Genomic DNA, 16,946 nt, shown 5'->3' with positions numbered 1-16,946 from the left:
TTATCAAGCTTGTGAATTCACAGAACAATTGTGCAATCTTTAACTTTATTTTGGCTCTGCCTCCCTAATCCCAGTCCTGAATTTTTTCAAATGTTTTGAAAGATGTCTGGATACTGATGACAAGTGTGGGTTAATCCAGGACACTTGGTCTCCTTTCCACCACTATTCATCTTTCAGAGAGCAAGATAATGCAGTGGGTAGAACCCACTGGGTTTAAATCCTGGATCTGCAATCTTCTAATGTGTAACCTCCGGCAAGTTATTTCTCTGTTCCTCTGTTTCCTTAACTATACAGGGGGTAATGAAGGCACATATTCCATGTGACTTTAAAGAAAAGTAAGTGAATTAATATATGTTCAAGTACCTTGAACAGTGTCTAACACAGAATGTGTACTCAATAGATAATAATGATAGCAAGCCATTGTTATTATTTTTAACCATTTCACTGCTAATTATCACTGCCATTAGTGGGAAAGACTAGACAAAGAGAAAAGAAATTCAAAAGCAAACCCTTGTACCGTTCAAAGGCCAGTGTGATGCTAGAGAGAGACTGACTTTATACCAAGTCTAATGAAAGAGTAGGGTGAATGCATTTGGGGGAAACAGTTTGGAGAGAGAACTTGACAGAACAATAGTTCAAATATAAATAGCAAGGTAGTCACTGCCTATAGAACTATGGGTAGATACAAGACACTTAAAAGAGCAAGTCTTCTTATCTTTTAAGGTATTCAGATAAATAGTAAAACATGCTAAGGGACTACAGAGCAATACAGGAAATAATTGTTCCATGAATGCAGAGATAAAAGTGATGACCAAATGCTTGTGGGGCCCTTAGCAGATAGAGAAACTTCCAAGAAGCACGGGGCGGGCAGGGGGCTTGCCGGTAGTCTTTCTCTCGGTAAGATCAAATCCGTGGGGCCAAGACCGATTTGGCTGGAGTAAAGGATTAATGTAAGCAGACAGAGCCATACCATGAAGAAGCCAGAATTCTATATCAGGATCTGGGTCTGGTCCTCCACTAGACCCAACAATGACATCATGATTAAACCCCAGCCCAGCAAGATCAATCACATGACCAAATGTCACTAATGGCCACACCTCAGACAGTCATAGTTCAGTTTGTTTCCAGGATTCTGCTAGGACAACCCTGACTTTTCGAGTGTATATTTTTGCTTCTGGATTTCACAGATGAGGCAAAGAGGGGTCAGGTGATTCACAGAGCCAGAGGGTTTTGAAACTCCAAACTAGGGCTCCTTCCTTACCATACCATGCACTCATACAGAATCATGTGTATGCATATCTTCCTCCAGAACTTGAAAGTTTTTGTATGTTATCTATCTGGAAATATTTTATTCACATGCAAACCCAGAAACACATTCTTCTTTTATTTATTTATTTATTATTTTTAATGAGAAGAGGGGAGGCAGAGACAGACTCCCGCATGTGCCACAATCGGGACCCACAGGCAAGCGCACTAGTGGGTGATACTCGGCCCATCTAGGGCCCTTGCTCCATTGCAACTGGAGCCATTTTTTTAGCGCCTGAGGCAGAGGCCATGGAGCCATCCTCAGTGCCTGGGCCGTCACTCTAATCAAGCCGTGGCTGCAGGAGGGGAGGAGGAGAGAAAGAGTAGAGAGAAACAAAAGAAGGGATGGAGAAGCAGATGAGTGCTTCTCCTGTGTGCTCTGACCGGAAATTGAACCCAGGACATCCACACACTGGGCCTACACTCTACCACTGAGCCAACCAACCAGGGCTGAAACAAATTCTTCTTTAAATAGGTGGTAGAATAATCAACATATAGTTTGCACCATTTTTTTAAAGATAAGAATGCATTTAAAAATGCAATGTCAGGCTGACCAGGCAGCGGTGCAGTGGATAGAGAGTTGGAGTGGGATGCGGAGGACCCAGGTTCGAAACCCCAAGGTCACCGGCTTGAGTGTGGGCTCATTTGGAGGCTTCTGTGCGGGCTTACTTGACGGCTTGAGCACGGGGTTGCTGGCTTGAGCATGGAATCACAAACATGGCTCTATGGTTGCTGGCTGGAGCCCAAGGTTGCTGGCTTGAGCTAGAGGTCACTCGCTCTGCTATAGCCCCCCAGTCAAGGCACATATGAAAAAGCAATCATTGAACTAAGGTGCTACAATGAAGAGCTGATGCTTCTCATCTCTCTCCCTTCCTGTCTGTCTGTCCCGAGCTGTCTCTCTCTCTGATTCCCTCTCTGTCTCTGTCAAAAAAAAAAAAAAAAATGCAATGTCAGAAACATATATTCACAGGAAGCCCTTTACTCAGGAACCAGGTTTACATTCCTAAACACTGTTCAAAGTCCCTTCCATCTTCCTGTCCTCTCCAACCCCCCAGAAAGAGTCCAAAGTGACATTTCACAAATGGTTGGAATCCTCATCTGTGGTAGAGATGGAGTTGGCATGCTGTTTTTCTAGGGAAAAACTTAATTTGTTGCTATGGAAGTTAGTAAGTTAAAAATTTGAAAATAAAGGGACTTGTGTGTCTTGTCAACATTTAGACAGTGGGTACCAAATTTTTATTTTAGAAACTCTATAACTGAAAATATACTAAAGATTATTGAAAGGGGCCAACTGGCTTCAGCCATTCAGAAAGGACCTCAGGGAAAGAACACCACCCTTTAGAGCCAGAACTGAGGTTTTAAGGCAGACTGGACAGGTGAGGGTGTGTAGTCTTGTAAGGTCATGGCCATGTGAGTTCACATTGGATTCGGACAGATGGTAAAGGAATTGTGGAGCTGGAAAATGGTGGGCCATTCCACTTATTAGAGTCTCATTATGGCAGACCAGCAAGCAGGCAGGGAAATTGCTTTACAAAGGCCCCTCTCAATGGTGGCAGGCAATGCACAATCTACAACATGCTGCCCTGAGGGCAAGCACCTGCAGCCTTACATAGACTATATGGGTGAGGTACTGCCCCGTGCTCATGCACCAATTAGGCAAAGTGCAGGGGAGCAAGCCTAACACATTTGTTTTCCAAACAAGTCTCCATGGGGTGAGAGCAAGACAACAGATTCTGAGAGCTGCTGGACTGTGCCTGGCCCCGAAAGGAGGCAGTTACCAGCTGTCTAATCCCTGTATAAGTGAATTGTTACTGGAGAATAAATCTTCTGGTTTTCGGTTGTTTAAGTGTCCCATGGGTTTGCCTCTACAACTGCATTTATAAATTGGTTGGTTGAGCTGAGGGAATACGGCAAATACAACTCCCCTCAGAAGAAGCTATAACCTTCTAGCCCCAGGTTCCAGCAAAATGAGTTAGTATAACCAGTTCCTTCCCTCCTACACTGGTTAGTGGTCCTTTGCTTATATATTTAGTAATTCCTGATTCCTGCATATCTGGCAAACAATTGCAGCAATTAGTCCCTTAAAAACCCGAACAAACCCATAATAGAGTCTATGTTATTTAGAAATAAATACATTTGTTAAAAACAAAGATTGGAGAATTAATCATAAAAATCATAAAAATAAAATCATAAAATGCATAAAATCATAAAAATAAAATTATATTTATTTATTTATTTATACAAATAGAAAACTTTGCCTAAAATTGTAATTTGTAATTTAAATATGCCCTCTGCTGGACAGATCTAGTTTTGCAAACTCTTTTATTCTTTCCTAGATGTTAAACCAAAATCGGAGCTAATAATTTGATGAGCACTTTTTTCCTGTCACATACAATTGCATGAATAGCTGCTTAAGAATTTTATAGATGCTACATTATAATATCTTAATATTCTAATATACCCTTATATATCTTAATAGGGACCCATCTTTGGTCCCTATAGAGCAGGCCTAGTTTGTAGATAGTGTGCTGACTTCTGCTAGTAAAAAATTGAGGAAGACAGAGACTGCTAAATATTTTTGATGACCTACGGTCTGGAATTCTACCAACAGGGCTTCATTGTTTTAGCTCCTATCTTTTAAAATACAATGTTTTTTAAAAGGAATATCTCCAAGGAAGGTGATTCCAATAGCGGTGGGGTGAGTATCTGAGCGTTCTCAGTGAGAAATGATGAATATAGTGAGAATGAGGAATCAGAAGGCAATACTCAGTTTTCCTGCAATTCCATCTAAGAGCAGGTGCTGAGAGTCTACATGCAGATATTTTACAAAAACATTTCTAGGTCCTGGCCAGTTTGCTCAGTGGTAGAGTGTTGGCCTGGTGTGCAGGAGTCCCAGGTTCGATTCCCGGCCAGGGCACACAGGAGAAGCACCCATCTGCTTCTCCACCCCTCCCCCTCTCCTTCCTCTCTGTCTCTCTCTTCCCCTCCTGCAGCCAAGGCTCCATTGGAGCAAAGTTGGCCTGGGTGCTGAGGATGGCTCTGTGGCCTCTGCCTCAGGTGCTAGAATGGCTCTGGTTGCAACAGAGCGACGCCCCAGATGGGCAGAGCATCGCCCCCTGGTGGGCATGCCGGGTGGATCCCAGTCGGGCGCATGCGGGAGTCTGTCTGCCTCCCCGTTTCCAACTTCAGAAAAATACAAAAAAATAAAAATAAAAAAACATTTCTAAAATATATTTTCCTGAATCTTAAAATAATATAGAAAGTATTTTATTGCCCAAATTCCCAATAGTTGACCATTTAGTTCATTTATTTCAAATCTAAATTTAAAGTTTAAAAAAATACTCAACTCCAGGGTCTAAATAAAAAGGCCAGCCTATATCTCTATGTTTATATCTTTCATATAAACAATACATATAGGTTGCATGAAAGCATACCAGATACTGACAGTCTGTAGGGAAAAGGCAGGTTTCCTGTACTGCTGAGAACACAAACCATCAAGGAAGAGATTATTTCCTGACAGAACCAGGAGGACTGAGCACAGTGTTCCAAATTCACTTTTTAAATCAGAAAACAATCCTTAAAATCCCAAACCTATGGGAATTCCAAAATATAATCCAGATAAAAACAGAGCTGCTCTCGGATGCCGCACAGTGGGTGCGAGTGGAAGCAGAGCTTTCTTCCACACAGTGCCCTGTCTCCACCTCAACACCTGAGATTTTGCTAAAAATAAAAAATAAAATAAAATAAAAAGGAAGGAAAGGAAGGGAAGGGAAAAGGAAAAGGAAAGGAAAGGAGAGAGAAAGGAAGGGAGAGAGAAAGGAAAGGAGAGAGAAAGAGGAGAGGAGGAGAGGGGAAGGGAAGGGAGGGGAGGAGAAGGGAAGGGGGGGGAAGGGAGGGGGGAAGAAAGAGAAGAAAAAAAGAAAGCATTCCTACCAGCATGCATTGTATGCTAAAGTTAGCCACACACAGGCTTACCTGGAAGCTGAACCAGAGTGTGAGGGTTTTGCAAAGGTGCCAGTAGTGACCGAGGCTGGCCCATCCAGGAAACAGGATGTCCAGGAGACCTCGGCTGTGAGAACAGAGGCAAAGGGCTCCTATCCCACGTGGGCCAGAGCGGGCCTGCAACCCAGCCAGCCAGCTGGCTACCTATGGGGAGAAGCCAGCACTTTCCCATGCTTTTCTGCTTCCTGTGCTGTCTTTGTTTATTCCTTTCTAATTCTCCATGTATGAATTTCATTACATAATAGTACAGGAAAGCAGAAATGGAAACACTTTTTCCTACACTTAGGTCAGCATTTTATTACTTTGTTTTAATAGAGTATGAACATTTTCTTTCTGAAACTAGTATATGCTCTATGTAATTTGAAAAATTCAGAAAAATGCAAAGAAAATAAAATCGACCACCATACTGCCAACCATAAGTAACTGTTAATAAAGATTTTAATTTTGGCCTTTCCTTAATGCATATATTTTTTTTACAAAATTAAAATAGGATCATACTATGTGGTTTTATATCTCTTCTTTTTTTTCTGGCTAATTATTACTTTACAAAATTTTTCCCACGTCTACAAAAAGTTCCTCAAAACATTATATATTGAGTTTGGTTGATAATCTATTAGCAAAAAAAAGTACTACAAAGTTTTAATAACCTCAAATGGTTAGCCATTTATGTTGTGACTTTTTCCCATTATTAAAAACTATATGGGCCTTGGCCAGTGGCTCAGTGGACAGAGCATAGGCCTAGTGTATAGACATCCTGGGTTCGATTCTGGTCAGGGCACGCAGGAGAAGTGACCATCTGCTGCTTCCCCCACCCTTCTCTCCCTCTTTCCCTCCCACAGACAGTGGCTTGATTGGTTTGAGCATGGCCCCAGGCACTGAGGATAGCTCCATCAGAGTGCATCAGCCTCAGGTGCTAAAAGTAGCTCAGTAGTCAAGCATCAGCCCCATATGGGATTGCCGAATGGCTCCCAGTGGGGACACATGCAGGAGTCTTCCTCACCTAAAAAAAATTATAAGATGCACATATTAATTATCATTACTAATAATGAAAGGCATCTCTGTTTCCTTAGGACAGATTTATATAACAATAGATTCAAAGGTGTATTTTGAAACTCTTCATACATATTTCAAAATTGCTTTCTAAAAGGGAATTATTAATTTATACCCTCATTAGCATCCAGTGAAAGTGTCCATTTCACCTTATCAACACTGAGAATCACAAAAGATTAATTTTTGTTGATTTAATGGGTGAAAAATGGTAATTAATTTTCATTTACATTTTGTTTTTGTCAGTGGGGTTAAGTAAGTTTTCTTACATCTACTAGCTGCTATGGACTGAACTGTGATCCCCCCCAAAGTTCATATATTGAAGCCTTAATCCTCAGTGTGATGGTATTTGGGAGATAGGGCCTTTGGGAGGTAATTAGGTTTAGATGAGGTTATGAGGTTTTGAGGGTGGATTCCTCATTATGTGCCTTATTAAAAGAGACACCAAGAGCTCCATGGTAGAGTGTTGGCCCTGCATGTGGATGTCCTGGGTTCAATTCCTGGTCAGGGCACACAGGAGAAGTGCCCATCTGCTTCTCGACTTCTCCCCATTCCCCCCTCTTTTCTCCTTCCTCCTGCAGCACCAAGGCTCAATTAGAGCAAGTTAGCCCCAGGTGCTGAGGATGGCTCCATGGCCTCTGCTTTAGGCATTAAAATGGCTCCAGTTACAACAGAGCAAGGGCCCCAGATGGGCAGAGCATCGCCCCCTAGTGGGCTTGCTGGGTGGATTCTGGTCAAGGAGCATGTGGGAGTCTGTCTCTGCTTCCCTTCCTCTCACAAAAAAAAAAAAAGAGAGAGAGAGAGAGATAGACACCAGACAACTTGCTCTCTGTCTCTGCCTTGCGAGGACACAGTGAGAAAACAGCTGTCTGCAAGCCAGGCAGGGAGCCCTCATCATAACCCGACCATGCAGGGACCCTGATCTCGGACTTCCAGCCCCCAGAGCTGTGAGAAAACAAATTCCTGTTGTTTAAGCCACTCAGCAATTGGTATTTTGGCAGCCCAAGCAGACTAAGGATTAATCATCTATGTTTTCCATACATTTTATTTGTCTTTTATTGGGACAGGCCTCATTTAGATGGGGATAGGGAGGCAGATACAGTAGTATCCAAAGAGAGACTCCCAAATGGATGGCAAAATTCAGAAAGGTGGGAGGGCAATAAATTCATATGCACGTGATTTCAAACTCACTTAAATTCAAATGCACATGAATCTCCACTCATGTCTCCAGAATTCTCCCCTCGAGTCCTTCTCAGCTAAGGATGAAAAGGTTTTATGGTTTGAAACAGACCACTCCAACAGTTAGTCCATGACTTACCCTGTCTTAGACCATTCGAGCTACTATAACAGAACACCATAAACTGGGTGACTTGCAAACAGCAGGAATTTACTTCTCAATGTTCTGGAGGCTGAGAAGTTCAAGATAAAGTGCAGGAAGAGTCTGTGTCTGGTGAGGGCCACTTCTTGGTTTATAGACGGCCCTCTCCTCACAGTGCCCTCACGGATGATAGTGATTTTATACCGAGTCCCTGTTGAAATGATTATATTTTGGACAGATTGATGTGAATAAAATATATTATTAAAACTAACTTCAGGCCCTGGCCGGTTGGCTCAGTGGTAGAACGTCGGCCTGGAGTGCAGGGGGACCCGGGTTCGATTCCCGGCCAGGGCACATAGGAGAAGCGCCCATTTGCTTCTCCACCCCTGCCCCCTCCTTCCTCTCTGTCTCTCTCTTCCCCTCCCACAGCCAAGGCTCCATTGGAGCAAAGATGGCCCGGGCGCTGGGGATGGCTCCTTGGCCTCTGCCCCAGGCACTAGAGTGGCTCTGGTCGCGGCAGAGCGACGCCCTGGAGAGGCAGAGCATCGCCCCCTGGTGGGCAGAGCGTTGCCCCTGGTGGGCGTGCCGGGTGGATCCCGGTCAGGCGCATGCGGGAGTCTGTCTGACTGTCTCTCCCCGTTTCCAGCTTCAGAAAAATACAAAAAAAAAAAAAACAAACAACAACAACAACAAAAAAAACTAACTTCACCTAGGCCTGACCTGTGGTGGTGCAGTGGACAAAGCATTGACCTGGAATGCTGGAGTCACGGGTTCAAAACCCCGGACTTGCCTGGTCAAGACACCTATGGAAAGCCACTACTGCGAGTTGATGCTTCCCGCTTCTGCTCCCTCCCGCCCTCTCTCTCTCTCTCTTCTCTATCTACAAATCAATAAAAAAAATTTTAATTAAAATTAACTTCACCTATTTCTGTCTCCTTAAGGTGTTTATAGAACACCAATGGATAAATGCACAGGAAACTCAGGAGAAAAATTTGGACAAGAGACAGCTCTAGAGTCACAGCTGCAAGTGGTCGTAGCAGCTGCTGAGGTGTTTTCCACTAACACATGGTAGATGCCCAGCAAATATTTGCTGACAGAATGGAATGTACTCTCCCCAACTGACTGCTTGTACTGCACTATCCCCCACTACCAGAAAAAAAGGTTGGCAAGTGTCAAGAGCCTAACCTGCTCTTTATAAAAATATAATAAAAGCGACCTAACTTCAATTGAAACTACAATCCAGAGGTCTTTAAGCTGGATGTACAAACCACCAGGAGCCACAAGGCTTTCCAGGGGATCCGTGAGCATGAATAGTATAATGGAATCCATTTCCAGACCCTCACCTTTCCTGAAATCAATTTGCCTGAGAACACATTTTGTGATTTTCTTTCCCCATTTTTTCCTTTCACAATCATTTTCTCTCACTCTAGAAAATAAAAGCCTGTCTCTCATCCATCTGGAATCTTACTACAAGAAAACTGAGGCAGAGAGATTCAGAAGCTTGCTCAAAGTTCCATGATTAGTAATTGGCAAGCTAAAAATCAACTCTAGGCAATCTCACAATAAAAATAATGCCCTTGTATTGCTTCTGATGCTTAAGGTTTCAGTAATAAACCTCAGCTCCACACGGAATTTGTTGGATCCCACAATTGAAAATTCAAAAGATCAAGCTGCAGGTAGGTTTAAGCCAGTGACTTACTGATGCCACTAGAAACCTGATTTCCTTCCATTTCCCCACTCTGCCTTCCTCAGAATCCACTTTACCTTAAAACCATCTCTCCTTGTGGACATAATTGCCAATTGCTCGCAGGGCTACATGCTCCCCCCATGACTGTCCAGAGATAGTAAATCTCTATCCCAACATTACAACAAGCAACCTGACCTAAATTGTCTTCAATCACATCTTGCCTTCTCCCATTATCCTCACCACCACCCAGCAAGGTCACAAACATTGTGGCCAGGGAAACTCAATGCACTAGTTTTCCTAACTCCTGGTGGGCAAATTGTGGCTCGCGAGCCACATGCGGCTCTTTGGCCCCTTGAGTGTGGCTCTTCCACAAAATACATGCAGGCGCTACCTTGATAAGGAATGTACCTACCTATGTAGTTTAAATTTAAAAAATTTGGCTCTCAAAAGAAATTTCAATCGTTGTACTGTTGATATTTGGCTCTCTTGACTAATGAGTTTGCCGACCACTGTAATCTAATCACAGCCAACTCTAGACGTACAGATAGTATCCCTGAAGCACATGGGCTCTAAGGGGAAAAGGTAGGTAATAAAATAAAAATGTAAGAATATTAGGAAGAGGGAAGGAGGAAGTAGATATTGTGTAGCACAGTGGTCCCCAACCTTTTTTGGGCCATGGACCGGTTTAATGTCAGAAAATATTTTCAAGGACCAGCCTTTAGGGTGGGACGGATAAATGTATCACGTGACCGAGACAAGCGTCAAGAGTGAGTCTTAGACAGATGTAACAGAGGGAATCTGGTCATTTTTAAAAAATAAAACATCGTTCAGACTTAAATATAAATAAAATGGAAATAATATAAGTTATTTATTCTTTCTCTGTGGACCAGTACCGGTCCACGGCCCGGGGGTTGGGGACCACTGGTGTAGGCAACTTGTTAATGTCCATTATACATCTGCTCCTGGGAAAATAGAAAAGGAAAAAGAGATCATTATAGAAGGGTTCAGACCTTTTACTAAGTGACACTGTTGTGATCCACATCTTATTTGTTCAGATAATGCTCTGAGATAAAAATTGATTCCAGATTCCCCTTGTTTGAACAAGCCAGGTGCATCTGATTGTATTTTCCAGAATGGCTATAACAGTATCTCCCATGCCACAGGCTCCTTTTGCAATGTGACTTTGCTACATCTCCCATCAAGAAGTGGGGTCTATGTTCCCTCCTCTTGAATCTAGATGAAAATAATGTTATGTTGACTTCTGAGCCTAGGTGATAAATGATGATATAACTTCTACTTAGTTCTCTCTGGAGACACCTGCTCTTAGGACTAAGCCACCATAGTGTGAGGAAGTTCAAGCAGCCCATGGAGAGACCCATGAGGAGGAACCAAACTTACCGGTTCACAGACCTCGCCGAATTCCCAGCCAACATCCAGACCCAACTTGCAAAGCATGCAAGTGAACCATCTTTTTTTTTTTTTTTTTTTTCTTCTGAAGCTGGAAACAGGGAGAGACAGTCAGACAGACTCCCGCATGCGCCCGACCGGGATCCACCCAGCACGCCCACCAGGGCGACGCTCTGCCCACCAGGGGGCGATGCTCTGCCCCTCCGGGGCGTTGCTCTTCCGCGATCAGAGCCACTTTAGCGCCTGGGGCAGAGGCCAAGGAGCCATACCCAGCGCCCAGGCCATCTTTTGCTCCAATGGAGCCTTGGCTGCGGGAGGGGAAGAGAGAGACAGAGAGGAAGGAGGGGGTGGGGGTGGAGAAGCAAATGGGCGCTTCTCCTATGTGCCCTGGCCGGAAATCGAACCCGGGTCCCCCGCACGCTCTACCGCTGAGCCAACCAGCCAGGGCCAATGCGAGTGAACCATCTTAAAGGTGGTTCTTTAACCGCCTGTTGATCCACTCAAGATGATACCACATGGGGCAGAGAATAGCTCCTCCTAAAAAACCTTGCCCAGGCCCTGGCCGGTTGGCTCAGCGGTGGAGCGTCGGCCTGGCGTGCGGGGGACCCAGGTTCGATTCCCGGCCAGGGCACATAGGAGAGGCGCCCATTTGCTTCTCCACCCCCCCCTCCTTCCTCTCTGTCTCTCTCTTCCCCTCCCGCAGCCGAGGCTCCATTGGAGCAAAGATGGCCCGGGCGCTGGGGATGGCTCCTTGGCCTCTGCCCCAGGCGCTAGAGTGGCTCTGGTCGTGGCACAGCGACGCCCCAGAGGGGCAGAGCATCGCCCCCTGGTGGGCAGAGTATCACCCCTGGTGGGCGTGCCGGGTGGATCCTGGTCCGGCGCATGCGGGAGTCTGTCTGACTGTCTCTCCCCGTTTCCAGCTTCAGAAAAACAAAAAACCAAACAAACAAACAAAAAAAAACCTTGCCCAAATTTCCTATTCTTCAGCAAACTAAACGATTCCTGTTGTTTTAAGCCACTAAATTTTGCAGTTGTATTGCATAGCCATGGATAATTGATAGAACAAGCAAACATGGGAAATAACTACACAGCCAAATCAAGCCTGTCATTCCAACCACCCCTAGCTACATACATTATGAGAAAAAGCACCCAGATGTGACTATCTTTTATTTTAACTTTTTATTATGGAAAACTTCAAACATATACAAAGTAAACAATGAACTCTTATTTACCCATCACTCAGTTTCAGCAATTATCACCATTCTGTGGTCCTTATTATTATTTTATTATTTATATATCCATCAGTTTCCTTCCTGTTCTCAATTATATAGAGTATTTAGGTAAAATAAACATAAGTTCAAATACACAAATCTTGACTGTATAATTTTGACAAGAGATACATCCACACCTGTCATTTTCCAACTCCCCTTCATCACTCCATTCAAACCCCAGGCTCTCCTTGGGCCAAACCCACGATATCCCTTCAGGTCCTTTTCTTAGGGGACACTATTGCCCACTCTCTTCATAAAGCCAGACTCCTGATTTCCCTCCTCTGTCTCTGGGGCACTTCTTTCTCACTCCAGATCTCGTCCTCAGGCTCCTCTCGTCCAAATCTTTAAAGTCGGAGTTTGTAGTTTCTGTTCTGGAGCCCTGTGCTCTTTCTTCCCAGGAGTTGTCACCCACTCCCCTCTTTCAGCCACCGTCAACCCTGTCTTCTCTCGGATCTCTGTTCAGCCCAGACCGCCGACCTATCCAAAGCTGACTTCGTCCTCTCCCACTCGCTCCTCCTTTCCTCCACTCCCGCTCCCGGCCAACCCCGGGCCCTCCTCTTGGGAAATACTTTCCAATTCCTCCCTCTTCTAACTCTGCCGCCAAGTGGTTCAGTACCTCGCAGACCTGAGGAATGTATTTCTCCTTAAAGTAATTTCTCAGACTGGGGCTGGCAGCGCGTAGCGAGGCCATGGCAAAGGCTGGCTCTACTGAAACCGCGCTCACGCTCTCCACGCCAGGCGCCGCCGGGGCAGGCGCGTCCCGGCGTTGTCCTGGCAACCGCGCGGCGGGGCGGGGCACCCCAAACTCAGCAGCCTCACGCCGGGTGTAGGGGAGGGAAGCGGCCTCGGGCCAGGGCAGCAGGGGTCAGGGAAGGAGTTCTGAGACGCCCATCTCCGCGTGCTGGCAGTCACCTGTGCCCCTTCGTGTCACGCAGTGTGGCAGTTCTTCGCAGAGGGCGACTCTGCCGGCCCGCCCCTCGCCCCGCCCTGGGGGCCGCAGGGACGCGCCGCGGCCGTGGCCGGGGTGGGCGGTTTTACTATTGTCGTAGCGCTGTTTCCGGGAGGCGGAGCTCGGGCTCCCATTTCCTTTCTCCTCCGGCGGTTCCGCTGCATCCCGGGTGGCGGTGGGACAGGCTCGCTCTGCAAAACCCTCGCGCCGGCGCCCTGCATCCCCCCGCGCCAGCGCCTGCGCTGCGCCCGGGCCCCGGCGGCATGAGCGGCACGCGGGGCGCGGGCTGGGTGGCGGCAGGCCTGGTCCTCGGGGCCGGCGTCTGCTATTGCGTCTACAAGCTGACGCGGGGCCCGCGGCGGGGCGGCCGGGGACTGCGGCTGCGTCCCTCGCGGTCCGCAGGTGAGGCCACGGGGAACCGGGCAGGTGATCGAGGACGGGAGACCGGGGCTCTCCTAGGCGCTCCTGGCTTTGCTGTGCTCGGAGTGAGAAACGAGCCGGGAGAGGGAGGGAGGCCCAGGTGCAGAGGGCGGGTCGTCCACTTGATTGGGGCAGGGTTCTGACGCTTCCCTGCCTTCGCTTCTTTGTTCAAAATTCTGGGATGAAAAATTGCCCAAACTTTCTGCTTGAGTCTGACGTCACGCCTGAGTATTAGGTTTCTCAAAAGCATGTTGATTGCTTCTCACGTGAAAGCTTGTTCCAGACCTTTGTATTGCCAAAGGGATCCCCCGACTATGGACGGGGTTTTACCGGGGCCTGGAGCAGCAGATGAAATTCTGCATGCAGTTACCCTGGAAGAAAGGACGCCAGAGGGGAAGTTCTGCCTAGACTTGGCCCAGCCTCTGAGAAGGGAGTTACCTTGAAGTCACTGTGGTCCATATACAGGCCAAGTTGCAGAAGGGTGCTGTACAAAGGGATAGATGTAGATATAGCTATTTCAGAATGAACAGTTGTATGCATGGGGGACACCCCCCCCCATGGGGTACAAGTACAGGATTAGGTTTCTGTCCAGAAGTTGATAGATGCATTCAGGATTCTAACAATTTGTTGAATGTTCTGAGGGATATTTCAGATAATGGAAGCTAAAATAGCTTTATTACAGAATAAGCATTCAACCAGATTGCTACACCCATCTTAGGCGATCTGCTAATAGGATTGCAAAGACAAAGAATTCTCAGCCCTTTATGTACCTAGGCAGATACGACCATTTCATATTACAAGTATGTTCTCAAGATAAACAACTTGTCCTTAAGAGGATGTGACAGCAGCATTTGCTGCAGGGAATTACAGAGAAGCCACCTCCCTATAGCTCATCCTAAATTCACTTGTATTTGGGGTGCTATTTGTGTTAACCCTTACCCAGAGGGAGGGACAAGAAGACTTCTCAGCATTTATGATAAGTGGTTACAATGTTAAGCCAGATGCCAAGGCGAAACTCAGAGACAAGATCAGATCAGTCTGACCTTCCTTGATCTTTACATTGTAAACAGATAATCCCAAAGCCCCTAAAAAAGATTTTCTTGGGTTGTAAAGTGGCAAGAGGCTTACTTAGCTTTTAAAAAGATGTATTATGTATGTCAAAGAGACTGATAAAATAATTGAAAATTTGCTCAAGGAAATGGTGTAAGAAAAGGGAGTGGGGGGAGGTCTCTTTCCCTTTCTGTGCAAGGGAAAAATCCATTGTTTTAAAAGATTTGCATTTATTCTTACTTACAAAGCCTAATATGCTGCCTTTGTATCAGAGATGTTTCTGTATAAGACATTGTCCTGGTGGCTTGGACTCACATACCTTTTCACTTATAATGATCAAGGTCTTACTTTTAAACTTAATTTTACCAGTTCCCAAAAATCACCATTACCTTAGGTCAGGCAGCTTACAAATAAGTTGCTCACAGTCCCTTCTTCCTGAACATATAGCTTTATCTCTGAGGAAGATTGAGATATACCCATTTTTGTCAGCATCAAATCTTAGATTTTAGAAGATGATTTTTTTTAATTGAGGTACAATTAACATATATTATCTTTAGTTTTAGGTGTACAACATAGTATATATGTACAATACGATATATATTGCAAAATGATCACAATAGGTTTATTGACATCCATCACCACTCATAGTTACAATTTTTTTCCTCTTGGGATGAGAACTTTTAAGATTTACTTTCTTAACAGTTTTCAAATATACAGTAGAGTATGGTTAACCACAGTCACCAAGCTGTACATTATACATCCTCAGGATTTATTTATCTTGTAACTGGAAGTTTGTACCTTTTAACCACCTTCACCCATTTTATGCATGGAGCCACCCCCACACTCCGAGTTTGTCTATATATAAGTGAGATACAGTTTGTCCTCCTTTGTCTAGTTTATTTCACTTAGCGTAATGCCCCCAAGATCTATCTGTTGTCACATATGGCAGGATTTCCTTTTTGGTGGCTGAATAATACTTCATATATATACACACATACACACACCACTTTTTAAGTTTTTGAGGTTCCTCCATATAGTTTTTCACAGTGGTTGCACCAGTCTGCATTCCCACCAACAGCGCACAAGTGTTCCCTTTTCTCCACATCCCCACCAGCACTTCTTTATTATATGCGGCTTAAGTGTCTGTTTGTCGCCGATAGCTTATTGGTTGCTTGCGTAACTGTACTAGCCAATGGGGTGAAGTTGCCATGGCTGAACGCAAATTGAGTGGGTCAGGGGGAAGGTGAACATTTGTTTGCATTGGCAGTCATCTGCTTTTGAAACAATTTAAGGCTGAACGCAAATTGAGCATGTCAGGGGGAAGGTGAACATTTGTTTGCATTGGCAATCATCTGTTTTACATAAAAACTACGTCTTAACGTAATTTTTTTTAAGAATGCCTCCTAGAAAATACAGCACTGAAGAGGAGAGAAAAGGAGCTAAAGCTGCACAAAAACGGCTTTCTCGACAAAAAGAAACCACTGAGCAGAGAAAGACAAGGCTTGCTTCAGTCGCAAAGCAAATGCGGGTTGCCGTTTCAATTGAGACGTAGACAATTTCCTGTAAAACTTGCCTTTCCTATGACCATCAATAAGTCTCAGGGCCAAACGCTTAAGCGTGTTGGCATTTTTTTACCTGAGCCTGCATTTGGACATGGTCAACTTTATGTTGCCTGTTCAAGAGTTCGTGAAAGAATGGACATAAAATTAAAAATAATTGATGGTCTTCTGCAAGGCGAGCTTAAAAATGATGGAAAGATCTACACAAGAAATGTTGTGTACAAAGAGATCTTTGACATGTGAATTAACATTTTATTATTTAAATCACCTTTATTTATTGAGCTAGAGGTGGCTCTTAAGAAATGTACCGCCGCCAGTGGTTTCCTTCATTGCACTCTACTTTAAGCAATTAAGCAAGTAGAAGGGGGAAACCCCGTGGGGCACTAAGCAAAGGGGCGTCCTCGCTGCCTGCCCTGAGTAATTCAGTTTGAATTAGCAGACACCTTTGCACAAGTCGTTTTAATTACAATTTATAATATCTAGAACAGCGGTCATTTCGTATGACCGCCGGGCTTTCTAGTATCTCTTATCTATAGATAGACATTCTAAATGTGTGAGGTGATACTTCATTGTGGTTTTGATTTGCATGTCCCTGTTGGACCTGTTGGCCACATTTATGTCTTTGGAAAAATAATCTATTTAGACCTTCTGCCCATTTTTTAATCAGATTGTTTGGGGGGTTTGGCTATTGGGTTGCATGAGTTCTTCATATACATATTTTGGATATTAACCCCTTATCAGAGGAATGATTTGCAAATATTTTCTCCCATTCCATAAGTTGCCTTTTCATTTTGTTGATACTTTTGTTGCTTTCCAAAAGCTTTGTAGTTTAATGTAGTCCCACTTGTTCGTTTTCACTTTTGTTGCTCTTGCTTTTGGTGTCAAATCTACAAAATCATGCTAAGACCTATTTAAGCTTACTGCCTATGTT

The 16,946-nt window shown here is 44.7% G+C and overlaps 2 protein-coding genes across 2 annotated transcripts in view; one reads left to right on the top strand and one right to left on the bottom strand.

Moving 5' to 3' along the window:
* Window positions 1-12,994, bottom strand: part of FBXL13 (F-box and leucine rich repeat protein 13) — a 273,369-nt gene extending 260,375 nt beyond the window's left edge. The window contains exon 1 of the mRNA XM_066353904.1: window positions 12,654-12,994. Coding sequence (XP_066210001.1) covers window positions 12,654-12,728 — 75 coding nt within the window. The 5' untranslated portion in view covers window positions 12,729-12,994. The remainder of the gene's footprint in view (window positions 1-12,653) is intronic.
* Window positions 12,995-13,113: 119 nt separating this feature from the next.
* ARMC10 (armadillo repeat containing 10) overlaps window positions 13,114-16,946 on the top strand; it is a 36,404-nt gene continuing 32,571 nt past the window's right edge. The window contains exon 1 of the mRNA XM_066353921.1: window positions 13,114-13,388. Within this exon, the coding sequence (XP_066210018.1) occupies window positions 13,250-13,388 (139 nt within the window). The 5' untranslated portion in view covers window positions 13,114-13,249. The remainder of the gene's footprint in view (window positions 13,389-16,946) is intronic.

This window comes from Saccopteryx leptura, chromosome 12 (genome assembly GCF_036850995.1).
Source record: "Saccopteryx leptura isolate mSacLep1 chromosome 12, mSacLep1_pri_phased_curated, whole genome shotgun sequence".
NCBI classification, from domain to species: Eukaryota; Metazoa; Chordata; class Mammalia; order Chiroptera; family Emballonuridae; genus Saccopteryx; species Saccopteryx leptura.
Note: the sequence above shows the minus strand (reverse complement) of the source record. Positions and strands in the feature narration are given on the sequence as shown.